The sequence below is a fragment of the Mercurialis annua genome, linkage group LG4 (genome assembly GCF_937616625.2).
Source record: "Mercurialis annua linkage group LG4, ddMerAnnu1.2, whole genome shotgun sequence".
NCBI lineage: Eukaryota > Viridiplantae > Streptophyta > Magnoliopsida > Malpighiales > Euphorbiaceae > Mercurialis > Mercurialis annua.
In genome coordinates this window covers 23,476,671-23,493,797 of record NC_065573.1, presented here as the reverse complement: position 1 = coordinate 23,493,797, position 17,127 = coordinate 23,476,671, and the positions used below count along the sequence as shown (strand labels likewise).

Sequence of the window (17,127 nt, the reverse complement as noted above, 5' to 3'; positions counted from 1 at the left end):
ATTAGTTGCAATAACACTCAAACAACAGACGCCGCCGGCCTCATCTATAGCGACGGAGAAGCCGCTGTCAACAAAAGCAGTAGAAGGCGGCGCCGTTACCGTCAACAACAGGTGATAGTTTTTATAGTTTCTGTGTGTTTGTATGGAAGGTTGATGGGTTCTTTATTATAATTGATTTGGATTTTCTATAGTTACTATTTTTTTTTTTTGAAGATTAGTTACTATTTTGATTGGTTTGATTATTGGCAATGGGGATGTAATTAGCAGAGGTGGGTAAAAAATTTAGTGAGTGGGGTTCTTTTGTGCTTAGTTTCTGGGTTTTGAAATGGCGCTGGGATGACTGTGGCTGTACTGTTTGGTGATGATTTTGGTATTGATTGTGATAATGGTGCTTATTTGTGTTATTCATGAAGGTGTTTGTCCTGATGATAGTATTTGTGGTGGTTATAGTAGTGAGAGCGATAGTGGTGCTCACCTAGGTAGCACGGGCATTTCATTCAATCAACATTTTCTGTTTTGGAAACGAGTCGGAAACTTGGCGTTTCAGACACGAAACTTCATGTTTAGCATAAGAAACTTTGAATAATAGCGTTTCTCCATATCCGTGTCTCGTTTCTCCATGTCTGTGTCCGTGCTTTCTAGATGCTCAGTTCTGCTGATAATTATATTACGGTGGTGCTTGCTGTTGATGAAGATGATGGTAATGACTGAGAATGATGAAGAACAACACAGTATTTTGGAGTTTTGATTAGTGTAGAGATTTTACTGATTCATGGCCTTGTTTTCTGATCTTATAGTTTCATTAAGCGGCTCATCTTATTCAATTGATCCACTTGCATTTTTATATTTGTTAGTGAAAAGCAAGCTTAAATGTGGCTTCCCTTTTGTTCAGGAAGAGTTCCTGCTTGCGTTCGTGCAATTCTTCGTCACCTAGAATGTATTTCAGTTTTGCTGAGTGGTTCCTATCTTATGGTTTGGTCACATAATCACTATCTTCGTAAGTCATCTTTTTTTTATCTGTCTTACTGTGCTTTGCTTAGTGTTTGTTATTGGTGCAACAGACTGAGCAATTTTAATTTCTTGAACAGAGCATCGTCTAATTCATCATTATGACGTTGGAGCATAAGCACTTCCCATTCTTTCTGGAAAATAAAGAATTTGACGCGAAACCTCAAGAACACAACATCAGTTGCCCATAAATTTTTAACTTTAGCTTTAACTTTTGGGGTTTCAGAAACAATTATAAAGAACTGTGAAAAGTAAAGTTAATGAAAAGATGAAATCCTTAATTACAATACGGAAGTTATTACTATCCAATATTTCATTCGAAGTCAACAGCACAAGAAGCAATAATCTTCATTATTGTTTTCTTCAATATAGATCAATAGTGAAGGTTCGGCTTAAGTGGGTAAAAAATCGTGGCTTAGACCATATAATTGATAGAGAAACTGATCTTAAAGCAGCTTGTTTACTAAAGGACGCAATTAAGCGTTCTCCAACTGGATTTCTCACTGCCAAGTCTGTTGCTGATTGGCAAAAGCTCCTTGGCCTTACTGTTCCTGTTCTTCGCTTCCTGCGCAGGTATTTTTTTTAAAACTGAATTTGGGTTATGAAAGCTTGAGTCTTTGTTCAACTAATTGTTTGCGCTGTTTTTTATCAATTTTGTCACATTTAATCAAGACGGTAAGTTGGCGTGGTTGTGTTGGCACTATATATTAAGTTCATTGATATTTAGTTCTTTCTTTCTTTTGTTAGTTTATGGATGCTATATTTTTGTTGAGTGAATTTTATAGAGCACCTGTGAAATTCGAGATCTTTTATTAATTTATATATTCAAAATGGATTCCTTTTCATGGATTTTTTAACACTTATTATGTAATTTGATTGATTATGTATTTTGTGTGGGTACGTGATGCTGTAACTAGGATTTGTTGGATGTTTAAATTAATTATAGTTTTTAATTTATCAATATTAGGTACCCGACTCTCTTTAATGAATTTCCGCACGCCCGTTATGCTAATTTGCCTTGTTTTCGATTAACGGATACCGCACTCCTGCTAGATTCACAAGAACAAAGCATACACCATAATTATGAGACTGATACTGTGGAAAGGCTTTCTAGACTGCTTATGATGATGAAAACTAGGACAGTTCCCTTGAAATCTCTGCATCCATTGAAGTGGGACCTCGGGTTGCCAGATAATTTTGAGAGAATATTAATCCCCAAGCATACCGATAATTTTCAATTTGTGAAGGCATCAAATGGTGTGAGCTGCTTACGGCTTGTGAAATGGCAAGAAGATTTTGCCGTTTCTACATTGCAGCAGAATAATGAGAACAAAGAAATAGGCAACGAGTACCAGAAATTCAAGAGGGGACAGACGACTTTGGCGTTCCCAATGAGTTTTCCACGGGGGTATGGAGCACAAAAGAAGGTGAGAGCATGGATGGAGGAATTTCAGAAGTTACCTTATATTTCTCCATATGAGGACTCAAGACAGATCGACCCAGATAGCGAACTCATGGAAAAGCGGGTAGTTGGGGTTTTGCATGAGCTTTTGAGCCTGACCATTCATAAGAAGACTAAGAGAAACTACTTGAGGAGCATAAGAGAGGAATTGATTCTTCCGCATAAATTTACTCGTTGGTTTACAAGGTATCCAGGAATTTTCTACCTCTCATTGAAGTGTAAGACAACGACAGTCGCCCTTCGAGAAGGTTATCAACGGGGAAAACTGGTTAATCCCCATCCTCTTGCTCGTTTAAGAGACAAGTTTTATCATGTAATGAGAACTGGACTTCTTTATCGGAACAAAGGTGAAAATGCGATACCTCAAGACATTTTGCTGAATGATGTCGAGGATGAGACTGGATCGGATGGCTCTGATGGGGAAGAGGATGAAATAGGTGATGACTGCTACGAGATAACCTCTGACATCGAGGATGAGTCCGATAGCGAATAGTTTTTGTTCAACACAGTCAACAATCTCTCTCCAGGAGAGACGCAAATGATCCTCTAATATTAAGGTAAGGAAAAATAGATAATACTGACTGAGCAAAAAAATAGTTTATTGCTAGATTATTCACTGCTGTAGATGGCATTTCCTGCTTTTCCCGGAATTGTGTTCTTCAGCAGCATTGGTAATATTATGCAATCATTTGAAAAGAAGTAGGAAGCGATTTTGTATGCGATCTTTCTAGTTAGTGTTCATAATTCCTCTTACAAAAACTCTATTATTCTTGAAGTAGGAAGTGATTTTGTATGCGATCTTTCTAGGAAGCGATTTGCTCATGCAAGAGTAGTTCATTGTGAACCGTGTTTGGATAAGCTGAACTAGCTCAAATTCATTCTCAATTCAATTAATATTGAGTCAAATTTGAATTAATAGCCAAAAGGTGACTCGACTAGCTCAAACACAATTTCAATTCAAATTCTGAATTAAATACTTTTATATTAAACTAATAGCACTTTACAAATAAGTACTATTAATTTAGTTCTTGTTAGCAAAAAACAAACAAGTAATCAATCTACAATTCTATTGAAATAAGATACTCCAAATTTTCTGACTTCTAAAATGTCCCACCTGAGGTGGGCAGTTGAATACACAAGTATGCATAAATGTTTGTAAGAAAAATCTTGATCCTCGCAAGTCATTTTTTATTTACAAGGGCTTGTGGTTAAGATGCTACAGGAAACAATAATTGCTCCATTACATTACATAGATGCAAAAGCTTTTTTCTTTTTCAGCATCCATCAGAGTTTAAGCCATCGCCTAAAAGCAAATTTGATTTGTTTCAATGAGTTTTTCAGTAAGCAAAGCATGCAACACCTTAAAATTTTAAAACTTTTGATAGCTAGGAACCAAATTAAAAACAAAACAAAGAACCTGTGTTTCAAAAAAAAATGATCTTCGAAACTAAAGGCCAAAAATATATTTATATACTCATGAGAACAATTGAATTTTCACTGCAGTATTGAAGTGCGACACTAATCCCATGCACTGGCCACATTTCCACCACCGTATCCTCCGCCATTATATCCAGCACTACCATATCCACCACCACCACCACCACTGTTCCCTCCATAATCCTTTCTGAAGTCACGACCGCCAAAACGGCCACCACCTGTCCTCCGATTCTTACCGCCACCAAAGGAAACTCGAGAAGCATACCGAGTGAGCCAAGCAGGTACTTCCTGATTGGCTTCCTGCATTAAATCTGACATAGGTCGTGCCATTGACAAATTGTTCTCGTTAAAGAAAGCTGTGGCTAAACCAGATTTTCCAGCTCGTCCTGTCCTTCCTATCCTGTGGACGTAATCATCAATGTCATTTGGAAGATCAAAATTGACAACATGTGCCACGTGAGGTATGTCAAGACCGCGTGCTGCCACGTCTGTTGCTACTAAAATAGGTGTCCTCCCACTTTTGAATGATTTTAAAGCTGTTTCCCTTTCCTGCAAAAAACATACAAGCGAATCACACTGCCTACTACTTGCAAGGCCATACAGGTGAAATATACTTTCATAACACTGCTTGCTAACAAACCAAGCAATGAAGGATTCTAGTTAGTAACCACCTTTCGTTACAGCTGTGCCCAGCCACCAATCAAAAGACCAAACCATTCCGAACTAAGGATCAGTTTAGTTTACTTATTACAAATTATTTGGTTCAGTTTTTAGTTTTAAAAACAAAACAAAACCGAATAATTTACACATAGTTTGATTTTCTAAAAAATAATACTCCCCCCGTCCCAATAGAGTTGTCCACTTTCACAATTTTTTTGTCCCAAAACTCTTATCCATTTGAAATAAATAACAATTTTTAAAATAGATCTTCCTATATTATCCCTATTTATATTCCACTCATCAACTATTTGTTGTTGGTATTTTTTATTGTTATTGTTCTTTAAATAAGGGGATAGTAAGAAAAGTTTATCTAAAATATCTATGATATTCATTATGTTTTCTTAAACTGTGTGAAATAGTGAAAGTGGACTACTCTATTGGGACGAAGGGAGTATTAAATTCCTATATATTAAAGTAGTTAAAATGTCTGATATATTATTTATTTGATCTAAATTTGATTTCAAATTTTAATCTCTTATATTTTTCCTTTAAAACTTTTTTTAAAAAGAAAAATTGCTCTTGTATATCGATAATACCAAACTGAACTTCATTTCTCTAATTCGATTCGGTTTTTACTTTCTTTAAAACCGATTGGTTATGTTTTTTTACATATTCACTTTTATAAGTGAACCAAAACCATGGGTTGCACACCCCACCTTTCAATCCAATGATCTAATTACTGAAAGGGCAAATTCGAAACGCCATGAACCTTAAAAACTCACCTGCTGAGTTCTGTCACCATGAATTGTTGTCGCAGGAAACCCGTTAATACATAACCAATGTTCCAGGGCATCAGCTCCCTTCTTTGTTTCCACAAATACTAATGTCAAAGATGGCTGCAAATTCAACAAGAAACTATTACCAAAGAGCTATGCTGTATCCTTATTTTCTCATGGTTTGTTTTGTGTCTACTTTTTCCAGAGCTAGAAAAAATGATTAAATTAACAAAATTGGGAATTCAACTACACTGGGAAGACCACAATGGTTATACAAAGTCCCTATTTTATTTAACATCAACCCAATAAATCAATGGTAACTGCAATAAAAACGAACAAAAAAATCAGATTAAATTGTAGCAAACAATTTGTATTACCTTCCCATTATTTTCAGTCTCTCTTTGGGCATGAAGAAGGTCCATAAGATGGCTTCTCTTGTCAGTCTCATGAACAAATTCAACTCTTTGAACAATCAAATCTGTACTAGAACCAACCCTACCAACAGCCAAAAATATATAACTTGCAAGAAAATCAGCTGCGAGTCTCTGCAAATCAGACAGTTGCAAATAAAATCAGATTTAATCTACATCGCATAACATCAATTTCTTCATAGGCATACGTAATCACATGATAAGTTATAAAGTATCACATAATGAAACCAAAATTTAATCCACTACTGAAGCTACGATTCTTCTTCTCAAAATCCATGTTCATTTGATTTTCTGATCGACTATTGGCACGAAAAATAATCAAAAGGTGTCTACTCAAAGTTGAAAAGCCTCAAACCTCAAAAGCATTCCAAAATGACAAAAATAATTTCACCTGGAACACGAACCCCAGAATTTTTCATTTCCATAATTATTAAAGGCGCAACACAGGTGCCGGACCTGATGCCTCACCCGCAAGAAGGTGCCCCTCTCAGCGCCCCTCACCCATGAGGCGAGCATTCTAGAGTATTTGTTTTGATATTTTGACTTTAAAAAAAAGTGAATAAAATACTTATCTGTCAATTATAAAATATCATACATCCACCCCAACTAAATTCTATCCAAAATTTCTTTAAAAGAAGTCTAGTAAATTATCATATGTCCAAGTTAATTCTTCTTTTCCTTTCTTTTCTTCTACTTCTTCCTCTTCATTTTCTTCTATTTTCTTTTATTTTTATTTTTACGCATTTTCTACTGTACTCACTATTTCTCTAATTTAATTTCAACCTTTCTTCCATAAATTATTTTCTTTTCAGATTTTTACTCTTTTTCTATCTTTTTCTATCTTTTCCTTCTTTTCTTCTATTATTCTCTTTCTTAGAGATGAGAAAGAAAGATGTTAAAAGTGATCATGGAGAGTTTGTTTAAAAGAAAAGGAGAAAAGGATGCTGATGATTTTGTTGCCCATCAAGTAGTTGAGTTTACAATAATGATATGACAACAATACTTTTAGTTTTTATTTAAATTAACAAAATCTTAAGCTATTTAAGTTTATTTTCTCTGCATTTTTTTATATATAATATTTAGAATACATTGAAGCATGTCTATTTATTATATGACTTGTAAATTTACTGTATGAATTTTTTCTCCTCTCACCTCGCGCCTCAGGCATTAGACCCATATTTGGGTTTCGAAACGCCGCTAGCCTAAACAACTATACCATTTCTTAGCAAAAGAAATCGATTTCCTAAAGCAAATCTCTAAATTCCATACAACTTTCAAGAACTATTTATCAATTATTTTTATCAGAATTTCAAACTGTCACCTCAATAAGCTCCGATAGGACACTTTCAACATTTAAGTAACAGTAATATAACATCTGAAAGCATGAAAATATTCATGACTTGGGTGAAATGAGTGAAACAAATAAAAAGGGGAAACAAACCTGTATTTCTTTTGGAAAAGTGGCACTAAACAGCATCGTTTGTCTCCTGCCAGGTGGAGGCATGTCCATTTGTTCCACTATCTTTCTGATCTGGGGCTCAAACCCCATATCAAGCATCCTATCTGCCTCATCAAGTGCCAAATATCTGATCATTTGCAATGACACTTTGGCCCTCTCAAGCAAATCAACCAGTCGCCCAGGAGTTGCTACAAGAATATCAACCCCTCGTTCAAGTTCTCGCAACTGGCCAAATAATAAATAGTACATGATTATAATACGCTACAAATGGTCAATAAGATACCTAGCATGAGATAAGAAAACATAGCTAATGGAATAGCAGTAGAGAAAAGACAGCATGTCAAGCAGGCACAGTATGTCTTTAAAAATAATAAATCAAATTATCCCATGCCCATGGTTGTTCTTAAAACTGCTAGTCCGGCCCAGAAATCTACCAGAATGCACAATAGGAAGGGGGGGAGAATCACAAACAGGACAGAAGGAAAAAGGAAGGGCGCAAAAAAAGAGCAAATTACTATGAGGCCCTCACATATGTCATAATCCACACTTTCGTCCCTCCTATTTGAAAATCAAACAATATAGTCCCTCATTTTTGTTTTCGCAAACGATTTAGTCATTCTGTCCGTTTCGTGTTAGTCAACAGAGGATTAAATTAAAAAAAATCAAAAAAAAAATGTGCCCCCACTTTTATTTCCATCAAAGATTTCGTCTCTCATATTTGAAATTAATTTACCCCAAAGTCCTTTGACTTAGTTGAGTAACACCAAAAATGGACGGAGGGACTAAACTGTGATGGAAACAAAAGTGAGGGACTATATCGTTTGATTTGCAAACAGGAGGGACTAAAGTATAAATTATGACATATGTGGGGGACTTTAGAGTAATTTGCTCAAAGAAAACCTACAGGACTGATTTCTATTGATTTTATGTTCTTCCTTTTTGTTGGATTTCTCATTAGAACGAAGCTTTGATAATCAATTTAGATCAGATTTCCATCTTTTTTTTTCAGTTTTAAAAGGATCGCATGAATTGACCGATTCTATTGATTTGGGGTCGAATTTGCCTCATGAATCGTAAAAGTCTAGCAAGAAAAATAACAATTATTTAGTTGGTTAAGTCATCATTTCAAATGCCATAACCACGATACCGACTAACTACAAGAACTCTAATGGACTTTTTTGCTAAATTCTCACAAGTCACCAGCATCAGTGAAAACTAATCATAACATCCCTCTCGAGGAATGTTGCAGCATGATTTGAGGAAAAGAATTAAAAGAAACACGAAAGAGGCCTGACTTTTCTAAATAAAAACAAAAGGGAAACTTAAGAAATTCCAGCACTGACATCACACAAACACAAAATTCATGCCCATGCTTAAAGTAGTGGCAGTAGTATACAAAGAAACTGCAGAAGTTGATGAGCAACTACTAAAAATTGGCCCAAATAGTTTAAAACATAAGAATATAAACCATAAGATTAATCAACAGTGGTACAAAGATCAGTGCAGATATACTCTAATCTTTGACTTTTTATATCATGGTAGAAGCGCAATCCTATCCTCATATACTTACTAGATAATGGCCATAGGCATGCGGAATCAAAATCATTTTAGAAGCAAGATTTCCTTCCCATTTCATTATTAGATGAGAGTTGAAATTATGCAAATTCTAAAAATCTGATTAGGAAGAAGCATAAATTGTTTGATATGTTATAAATAGTTGAAAACCTGCAAATCTGATGATATTTAGTCGAAGTGCGACTTAAAATTATCACTGAACAAGGAATTTATTTTCTCAATAGTCCTGGAAAGAATGAGCTAGTAGCGATAGAGAATTATTGCTTATCCAACACTCACATGTATAGACTTATTTGAACCATTGGTATCTTGGTCAGCTTTAAAACCAGTTTCCCATTACAAAACAACTTAACTAGACTAGAATTTTTTTTATTGAAAATGAATTCAAAAAACTTGAAAATAACTATTATAAAGCGAGCAACACGTGCCAGTCATTTTTCTTTTGACCTTAGTCTCCTTCATTAAACCTCCTCAGTTATCACCCTTTCTTCTTTTCAAAATAGAAATAAAAATCAGCAAATAACAGAGAGAAAGCAAAATTAACAGGTAAATTTCCTAATCAAGTTCATCCAAGCATTTTACCACAGATTAGCAAGGTAAAAAAAAAAGGTCAGATGATCTAAACCTGATGATGAATCGGTGCTCCACCATACACAACTACCACTTTAACACCAGTTTGATAAGCAAATTTTTTAGCTTCATCATGAATCTGCCAGATTTAAAAGGAAAAATAATTAATAAAGGCTAGCTTTATTGAGTGGTCGCAAATTCCACATGCACATGAATAACTTCTATCTGAACCATACCTGACATGAGAGCTCCCTTGTAGGAGAGAGAATAAGAGCAAGCGGATACACAGTCCTTGTTCCACGTGGTCTCTGCACATACTGCTCCTTCATAATACCGCTAATAATTGGAAAGCAGAAAGCAGCTGTCTTTCCCGACCCTGTCTGAGCACATGCCATCAAGTCCCGCCCTCCAAGTATAATCGGGATTGCATTGCGCTGAATTGGAGTTGGCTTCAAATATTTGCACCTCCGAATATTATGCATCAATGCCTCACCTAAGTCTACCTCGGCGAAGGTATTCACAGGCGACGGCACATTTTCACCACTAGTCTCCACCGGGATATCCTCATAAGCATCAAAATTGATGCCAGAATTTTCTTGCTCAGCAAATGTGCTCTCTACATCACCATCATCATCACCAAAAGGATTCACCTCATGCTCTCTTCCGCGGTCCCACCCCCCACTTCTATTATTCCAACCACCACCGCCGCCACTAGTTCTACCACCAGAACCGTAACCAGGACGCCCAAAATCTTGTCTAGGACCACCACTCCAGCGGGAACCACCTGCAGGAGCACCATACCCTACGCGATCATTAGCAGTTGATGCAGAAGCAGGTAGAGCAGCAGGAGGTACATCAGATGAAGGTGCTTGATTACGAAGGTGTGGTGGAACATATGCAGCACGAGAAGGACGACCGTTACCAGCGGAAGCAGGGGCTGAACTCTCAGCCACAGAATCTGCCCATGAAGATCTCATAATTTTGCGAAATCCCAATTTATTGTTTTCCACAATTACAAAAGCTTGTTATATATTCCAATCCACCAGGAGTTGCAATACAAATTTTAAAAATAAAAAATCTCGGAACTATTCTAAGTCAAAGTCCCCGCTTATCAAAGCCAAAATCACCTCCTATTACTTAAATTTGTTTAAATTTCTGACAAAATAAAACCTGCACAATCACAGAAAAATAAATTAAAAAATCACTCAAAAAAATAATGTAAATATAAAAAGAATATAGACATGCAATTTAGCTGAGATTTCACTCCAACAAAAAAAGAATGAATCCAAAAAAAAGGACAACAAAACTCAAATAATAAAAATCAAACAGCAAGTTCGTTAAAAATAAGCTTACAGATTCTCAAAGTTCTTCAATTCTTCAAATAAGCAAAAAAAAAAGGCTAAACCTAACAAACAAAATTAAAATTAAAAAAAGGCAGAGAAAAATTGAAATTAATAGATGAACCTGTTGAATTGTTTGGCGTAAAGATCTGATAATGCGAAACCCTAGTTGCTCTTCTAGTAGATATTTTTGTTTAGTATGGGATCAGACACCAACCTGAAATATCGGTTTTGCTAAATTTCGAAAAAATATCCATAAAAAAAGCTTTATACTTTCCGAGGCTTTCGGGTGCCGAAAATTGTGGCATTGAAAATTGTAAGAAAAAGAATGCTATTTTTCGCATTCGAGATTGTGTTGAAGTTTACGGAAAATACAGTGGTTGTATGAGTGTTTGGGAACGTTAGCTACTCCTACTAAATTTAAATTACAAAATACACATGCCAATATTTAATGAAATTTTAGATGATTTTAGATTTTCTTAATCATTTATTTCAGACAAACTTATTTTTTTTTTAGGGTTAACCAACCAAAAAAAAGTTCAAACTTATAGTCTTTGTGTCAGTTATAATTAGACATCTTCATGAATTTGAGTACTCGGTCCGTCCGTCCAGGTCCGTCTTTTTAATGCCGGGCTGGAATACCAATTTTTAGTTCCAAGTCTGGCCCGAGCCCGAACACGAAAAAGTCCGTTTTTTATGGGCGGGCTCGGACTTCTAATATTATAAAAAACAACGTAAGCCCGCCCAAATTCGGTCCGACTTCGTAAAAATAGTGAATTAGAGCCGGGTTTGGGTAGTATATTAATAGCTCGAACCGGGCTTGGGCTTGTCTTTAAAAAGTCAAGTCCGGTCCGAGCCCACCCAAGTCGGCCCAAGAACAGGTCTATTTATAATCAACTGATTTGGCTGAGTTAAAAATGACATCAGGGGCAGTAATTTCGGCTCGATTCAAAAATGGAACAGAACATATAAATTTTGGCTAAATATAATAATATTTAAAGGTTTAACTATATCTGACACAAAACGCATAGATTTGACATTTTTTAATGATTAAGTCTATTTTTAACACATGTGGTCATTTTAGGTATAAAATGTTGTTGTTTCATGCAATTAAAATAATGTTTCATGTAGTTTCATTCATAAAAGGATCATAAGTGTACAAATTAAATAGTTAAAGTACTACTTAAATGTAAAAAAATTGTGAAGGGCCAAGTAAAAAAAAGCTAATAGTATATGGACTTTATAATGAGTTTAGCCAAGAATATAATATGAATTATTATCTAGCTGATTGGCCGAAAATGGTCTATTATTGTGCAAACGATTCACGAACACATCGTGGAAAAAAAAGAATATTTTGCCATAAAGTAAGAGCATTTAGAGTTCTATAAGCACGATTTGCAATTAATATAGGACCATTCCGTTTTTGAAAAAAAAAAATGTATTGTATAATACAATGACATGCATAATAAAGAATAATATTATAATCGAGGATGAGGGTGATTTAAATGCAGCAATTACAAACTTAATGGAAGGAGAAATACCGCAAGCCAAAATGATAATAAATGATAATAATCGTTTTGAAGAATTTCTGACTCTACATAGAAAAATTAAGGATAAAGATGAATGCATTGCGCTTTATATACATTAATTGATTATTTCTGAGGCAAATATACTAATTCGGACGCATAAAGAAGATAATTATGTACCCTTTTGTTACTAATATTCGAATGCAATATTAATTAATGTTTAATGTCTAATCGTTGTATTTTTTATTTTTAATATAATTAAGAAGTATTAATTTATTAATATAAGATTATATAATTAACATAAAAATATAATAATAGATAAGGATGTATGTGGTCAAAAGATAAATATAAAAATAAAGTGGTAAATGTTTATATGTAATAATAATTAAACTGAAAAAAAAAATCATATTGAGATATTTTTTTAGTGTGAAAAATAGAATAATAGGTTAATGTAAGAACACTTTAAAAAATCTAAGATGATATAAATTTTAAACAATTTTATTTTTTAAATTATAATGTATATTATTAACTTTCAAAACATTCAATTTAATCCATTATTTCATTAAATAATAATAATTATATCTTTAATGATATAGTCCAAACTATTTGTTTAATAAATAATTATAGTATATTTTAATAAATTAAACATTAAAGTTTAAAATAATATAATATTTTATTTAAATATTAAAATTATATTACATTGGACATTAAAATAAATATTAAACAAACATCACAACCAAACTAACTCTAAAACAGAATATTTAACTAATATTAGATATTTAAACATTAAACATTAAGTTTAAAATAGTTTAATAATCGTGCAAACCACTCCTAGATCCACCGATATCATGAAAATATTGACTAAACTTATCCTTTTATGGTGGTACTTGTCGTTTTTGCTCTCTTGTTCGATTTTTTTTCTTATTCAGTTTGAGCAATAACACGAATTCTTGAATTAGAAATAGTATTCATATCTCTTAATAATATTTTTTTTTGTTCGCTTTGGATCCTCATTTGCTATTGTCTATCAAAACTGAATTTTTCAAGCAACTATATAATCTTGTCATTTTGCTCTTTAATATTAACTACGGTAAAAAATTGTTCAATCATTTTTCTCTTTAATTTAGCTTTTTTGAACTCTAATGGGCCGTAAAAAAATCATCAATATTGTGATCTTCTAAATTATCATAAAATGGCGACTTTTTAGAAGATTCTGGTATTTGAGAATCGGAGGGAGTACATTCGGATCCGGATGAAATATAATTAAAAAGTTGAAATGGATGAGATTGTTTTGGACTGTTGTTGTTATCCTTAAACTTTTCGAAAATATTTATGATGTCTCACACGTGATCAAACTTAAATCTTTTTTTTTATAAAGAGATATTGTATTAATAGAGTTTTTTCTCGCCATAACTATAATATTATTACAAAAAATGTCAAGTTGAATACAATAATTCAAAATAAATTATAAATAAACGCCAATACATATAATATCTTCACTTGGTGTACCGTTTAGATTCTAATTCTCAACTTGCTTAATGCACCCATTCAATTTTTGTTGAAACAGTAGCTGAAAAAAGGACGAGGCTGAGTCGCGGACTAGGTCGCTCTCTTTTAGACGTTTCGCGACACAGGTCGGTGGTGTAAAGCTGACAAGCAACCGCGCCGTCCCTAGGATAAAACAGCCGAATTACTAGAGGCACTGCACTGTGCACAATAGCTCTAATAAAACACTTTCTATGTATTGCTCGTTTTTCTGTATTTTGCAAATGAAAATACTTGCACTATTTATAGGAAAAATAAAATAGCTGTTATGCATTAATTAAATACAAAAACGTGCAAGGCTTCAATTCAAAAATATTTTACAATAATAAATCAGGTCCAAAACGTTTTGGAAGTTTAAGGGATGTGAATAATTTCAAAAGATAAAACTCGTTACAGAATTAAAATCGAAACAGTTTATGCAAGCAAAATAAATAAAGTGCTCGAACCGAACCATCCACCCAACCCAGACCGCCGAGCCGAGCCGGCCGACTAGACAGGCGACACGCGCGTGTGTGGTAAATCGGAAAGGATTTAACTCTTAACCCGTTCACAAAACTGGATACCCCTTCAGACCCAAACTCATATGAGAAACTTCACTATTATAAACTCAAATGAATGAGTTTATCTAAGCAACGTGGGAAACAACTTGCTTTCTATATTCCTCATTTCTTTATCACTTCTCATTTCAAATTTAATAAATTCCAACAATCCCCCATTTTGAATTTTAAAAAATATTTTGAACAATTTCTATACCAATAAGATTATGCATAAACAAAGGTATCTTTGATTTGAACCTTTGCGCAGTGCGTTATATTCTGATTCAACAAGAGTGACTAGTAGTAGTCTTGAACTCTATCTCGGACATCAAACCACACACAACCTTTTTCAAAGTGTTTTTCTTATGCCCGTGCAATTATGGTCATGCACGTCTATCCCAGTTTAGTGAACGTTCTAGAAATTTTGCCTCAAATTTCATAGAAAGCGGACCCCACTTTCACATTCACAAAGTGAAGCTATCAAGAGTACTCTTGTAACTAAGTACTCCACTCCATATAGAGTATAGACTTCATTAAGAGATTCTAATAACTCATCCTCAACTCGCTTCAGGAATCATGCATCAACTTTGCAAGTTCTGCCTCATATTATTCATAACTTGTTATTACCTATTGAACCTATTTTTTGGGATCTCCAATCATTTAGATCGGATGCCCATTATGAATAATTCATTCTATAGGCTAGTCTCATTCCTTTAGATATTTTATGGACTTTCTCTCTAGCCAATCCTTTCGTCAAATGATCTGCAAATTATCATCAGTGCGTACATGATCCACTCTAATAGCTCCCGTTGAGATGTATTCTATAACAGTGTTGTGCTTACGACACATTTGTCGTTTCTTAACGTTATAGTAACGGCTCTCAATTTTCGCAATAGCCGCGGTACTATCGCAATGGATCAACACAACTGGTATCAGTCTTTTCCATAAAGGAATCTCAGCTAGCGAGCTTCTTAGCCATCCTGCTTCTTTACTAGCAGCAGCTAGTGCTATCATTTCTGACTTCATCGTAGATTGATCCAGAATCGTCTGTTTCTTTGATTTCTAAGAAACAGCTCCTCCAACTATACTAAAAATATAGCCGCTCGTAGCTTTGTAATCATCTAGTATATTCCAATCTGCATTACTGTATCCTTCAAGGACACCAAGATACTTCTGATACTACAACTCAAGGTTCATTGTTCTTTTAAGGTATCCTATTACCCTTTTAATAGCATTCCAATGCTCAATATTAGGTCTACTAGTAAACCTTGCACGGTAATCCAGCGACATATGAAATATCGGGTCTATTACAATCAGTGGCATATCGTAGACTGTCAATGATGCTCGCATAATCAGACTGTCGCATACTATCACCAGCGTTCTTGAATAATTTTACACTTGGATCATATGGTGTACAGGTAGGTTTACAGTCAAATTAATTATATTTCTTAAGAATCTACTCAACGTAGTGAGATTGATCTAAAGAAATTCCCTTTTCAGACCTAGAAATCTTTATGCCGAGAATAACATTCGCTTTTCCTAGATCTTTCATATCAAAGTTGGCACTCAACATTGATTTCACAACATTCACAACATGAGTATTTGATCCAAAGATCAACAGGTCATCTACGTAAAGACATATGAAAGTACAAAGCTCCTTTTCACATTTGTAGTAAATGCATTTGTCACTTTCATTCACTTTAAAACCATTCGAGATGACAAGATTATCAAACTTTTCATGCCATTACTTAGGTGCTTGTTTTAGACCATGCAAAGATTTGTCTAACTTACACACCTTCTGTTCTTGACCATGTATCACAAAACCCTCTGGTTGGTCCATGTATATTTCTTCTTCCAATTCACCGTTCAAAAAAGCAGTCTTAACATCCATCTGATGTACAACCAGGTCATGAAGTGCTGCAATTGAAATCAGCATCTAATGGATGTTATTCTAGTAACAGGTGAATAGGGATCAAAGAAATCAGCGTTTTCACGTTGTCTATAACCTTTGGCAACAAGACGAGCTTTATACTTATCTATAGCGCCATCACGTTTCAATTTCTTTTTCAGTATTCATTTACAACCAATGGTTTTACAACCGGAAGGCAGGTCAGTCAAATGCCACGTTTTATTGGATTCCAGTGAATCCATCTCGTCATTTATGGCTTCTTGCCAAAGATCAGAAATCTAGAGAACTAAGAGCTTCCTAAAGATTAGCAGGGATCCTCCTCTAATGAGTAGACATGGAAATCATAACCATAATTTTTCAAAGTTATTACTCTTTTACTTCTTCTGATTTCTGATTCTATCTCATCAGAAATCTCTCTACTACTGACAACAGGAGCATTACTGAATGATTCGCCCCCACTATTTCCTAATTTAAAAGGAAATTTCTGTTTATAAAAATCAGCATCCACAAATTCAATAATCACTCGTGCAGTTAAGTTATAAAATTAATAGGCTTTGTTATTGACTGCATACCTAATGAACACACATTCATAAACTCTACTTGCCAATTTTATTCTTTTCAAATTAGGAATTTGAACATAGACCAAACCCAAGTTCTCAAATAAGACAAATTTGGTTGTCTTTTCTTTATTATCTCATAAGGTGAAATCTTACTGCTTGATTTTGAAACTCGGTTTAGCACATAACAAACAGATAAAGGAATCTCATCGCACCAATAAGAAGCGGCACCAGAATTCAATTAAATAAATACTACAGCTTCTGTAAGTGTTCTATATTTTTTTCGGTTTTACCGTTCATTTCAGATGAAGATGGTGCAATTCTTTCATATATGAT

At 34.4% G+C, this 17,127-nt stretch overlaps 2 protein-coding genes across 2 annotated transcripts; one reads left to right on the top strand and one right to left on the bottom strand.

The window, feature by feature from the left end:
- The first annotated feature begins 9 nt into the window (after positions 1-9).
- LOC126677512 (protein WHAT'S THIS FACTOR 9, mitochondrial) lies at positions 10-3,187 on the top strand. Its single transcript, XM_050372171.2, has 4 exons — positions 10-111; positions 893-997; positions 1,089-1,581; positions 1,976-3,187. Exons 3-4 carry the CDS (start codon positions 1,277-1,279, stop codon positions 2,961-2,963), a joined length of 1,293 nt encoding a protein of 430 aa, XP_050228128.1. The 5' UTR covers positions 10-111; positions 893-997; positions 1,089-1,276; the 3' UTR covers positions 2,964-3,187.
- Positions 3,188-3,831: 644 nt separating this feature from the next.
- Positions 3,832-11,146, bottom strand: LOC126678844 (DEAD-box ATP-dependent RNA helicase 37-like). Its single transcript, XM_050373754.2, has 7 exons — positions 10,843-11,146; positions 9,615-10,548; positions 9,434-9,517; positions 7,216-7,458; positions 5,721-5,888; positions 5,350-5,463; positions 3,832-4,456 (listed from the first exon to the last, which is right to left on the bottom strand). The coding sequence occupies exons 2-7, from the start codon at positions 10,353-10,355 to the stop codon at positions 3,989-3,991; spliced, it is 1,818 nt and encodes a 605-aa protein (XP_050229711.1). The 5' UTR covers positions 10,356-10,548; positions 10,843-11,146; the 3' UTR covers positions 3,832-3,988.
- Positions 11,147-17,127: the final 5,981 nt, after the last annotated feature.